Consider the following 1,953-nt stretch of genomic DNA (forward strand, 5'->3'; position numbering starts at 1 on the left):
GAATGGATGGATGAGACTGGATGATTGGATGAATGGATGGATGGATGGATGGAATGGAGGATAGATGGATGGATGGATAGATGGATGGATGGATGGATGGATGGATGGATGGATGGACTGGATGAATGGATGGATGGATGGATGGTGGATGGATTGGATGGATGGATGGATGGATGGATGGATGGATGGATGGATGAGATGGATGGATGATGGATGGAATGGATGAGATGGATGGATGGATGGATGGATGGATGGATGGATGGATGGAATGGATCGGATGGATGGATGAATGGATGGATGGATAGATTGGATGGATGAAATGGATGCTGATGGATGGATGGATGGAACTGGATGGATGGATGGAGTGGATGATAAATGTGGTGTGTACGATCCATAGCATTAAGGGCGCTAGTAAGTTATGACCGTGTCTGACGCGTAAACCCTAGTGTACGCGGCATACTTTGTTATTGAGTTATACATAGCGTACATATAAAGAGAGTCGCTGATAGTATACAGCTGTTGTTGTGTTCTTTGTAATATGAAGTCCGATAGACGTTTAGCAAAGGGCTGTTACATATACACTGGCACGCGTAAAGCACTATAGCGATCACGGGTAGCAAGCAGCTTCCGGCTACACTGGCGGCATGTAGTAATCGATTCCTCTTATCAACTTCCCTGTAGAAATCCTATTTCTCATGGCCATGGTCGCATGCTAGATTGCAGCTTAAATTACGCTAGATTGCACTAAGAATTACGCAAGATTGCGACTCGTTTCCGCGCGACAGCGAACGAGCAGAATGCCTTGATAACGATAATTTTAGATAGAAAATCAGGGCCAAATGACAAGGTGAAGACGTGCCTGATGCGAAGGCTTCGTCAACTGCGAGAATCCATGAAGACGCGTGTTGCGATGGATAGAGGCGTATATAATAAAACGGTCGCGGTGGTGTGATTCGTACATTTACAATAATTATCCATGACAAGGCTCTGCGTTAATTACGGCCTAGTAACGTCTCTCTTAGTATATATATATATATATATATATATATATATACGCACACACACGCACACACACACGCAACACATCACACGCACGACACACATACACACACACACAGCACACACATACATACACACACTCACACACACACACACACACACACACACACACACACACACACACACACACACACACACACACACACACACACACACACACACACGTGTGTCGTGTAAAATTTACGACACCGTTGTATTTTTTAAATCACTAGGCGAGAATGCGATATTATGATTGAATACTCATGCAGCGATAGTGTGCCAATCTATACGGTGGCACTAGCATACTACGGTCTACAGCCCTCGCTAGAACACAATAACACAAAAGCTCTGCATACATAACAAGATACACAAACGCTCTACTGCTGTTCGCCCTATTTGTACGTTGAGACGTTTCTTTAATAATTTCTCTTCTTTCTCAAATTAGATTTGTATACATTGACTTCTTCTGGCTCGACCTCGCGGCGGTTATCACCATGGCAACGCGACGCGTTTGTCACCAGAACCAGCCGTGGCTTGCGTGGGCCATCCCGGAGTCTGAGGCATAATCCCCGTCGTCATCGTGATGTGGTGGGATGACTCCCTGCACGGTTGGATCCGTGTGCACGATGACGCAACACGCCAGGCGATTTCCGGCGTTGCCCGTGCTCTTACTACCGACATCCCCGCCTTTCCCGAGATCGTCCTCGGCAGCGTGCACCTGAAGCGGATGGCACACCACGTGACTGATGATAGCGATTACGTCACGGTACATGTAACAACCACGCGAATAATGTCGATATATAAATAAATAAATAAATAATATTTAAAAAAAATACCTACACCCACACCCACACTCACACCCCCCCCCCACACACAGACACACACACACACACACACACACACACACACACACAC

General features: G+C 46.1%; 1 protein-coding gene across 1 annotated transcript in view; it reads right to left on the reverse strand.

Moving 5' to 3' along the window:
* The window catches only part of LOC106810178, a gene marked incomplete at its 5' end in the record, with an annotated part of 11,771 nt that extends 10,015 nt beyond the window's left edge, over window positions 1–1,756 (reverse strand). Inside the window, 2 exons of the mRNA XM_014813459.1 lie at window positions 1,355–1,362; window positions 1,557–1,756. Of these exons, the coding sequence (XP_014668945.1) occupies window positions 1,355–1,362; window positions 1,557–1,756 (208 nt within the window). The remainder of the gene's footprint in view (window positions 1–1,354; window positions 1,363–1,556) is intronic.
* Window positions 1,757–1,953: the final 197 nt, after the last annotated feature.

The sequence above is a fragment of the Priapulus caudatus genome, unplaced genomic scaffold (assembly GCF_000485595.1).
Source record: "Priapulus caudatus unplaced genomic scaffold, Priapulus_caudatus-5.0.1 Scaffold416, whole genome shotgun sequence".
In the NCBI taxonomy this organism is placed as follows: Eukaryota; Metazoa; Priapulida; class Priapulimorpha; order Priapulimorphida; family Priapulidae; genus Priapulus; species Priapulus caudatus.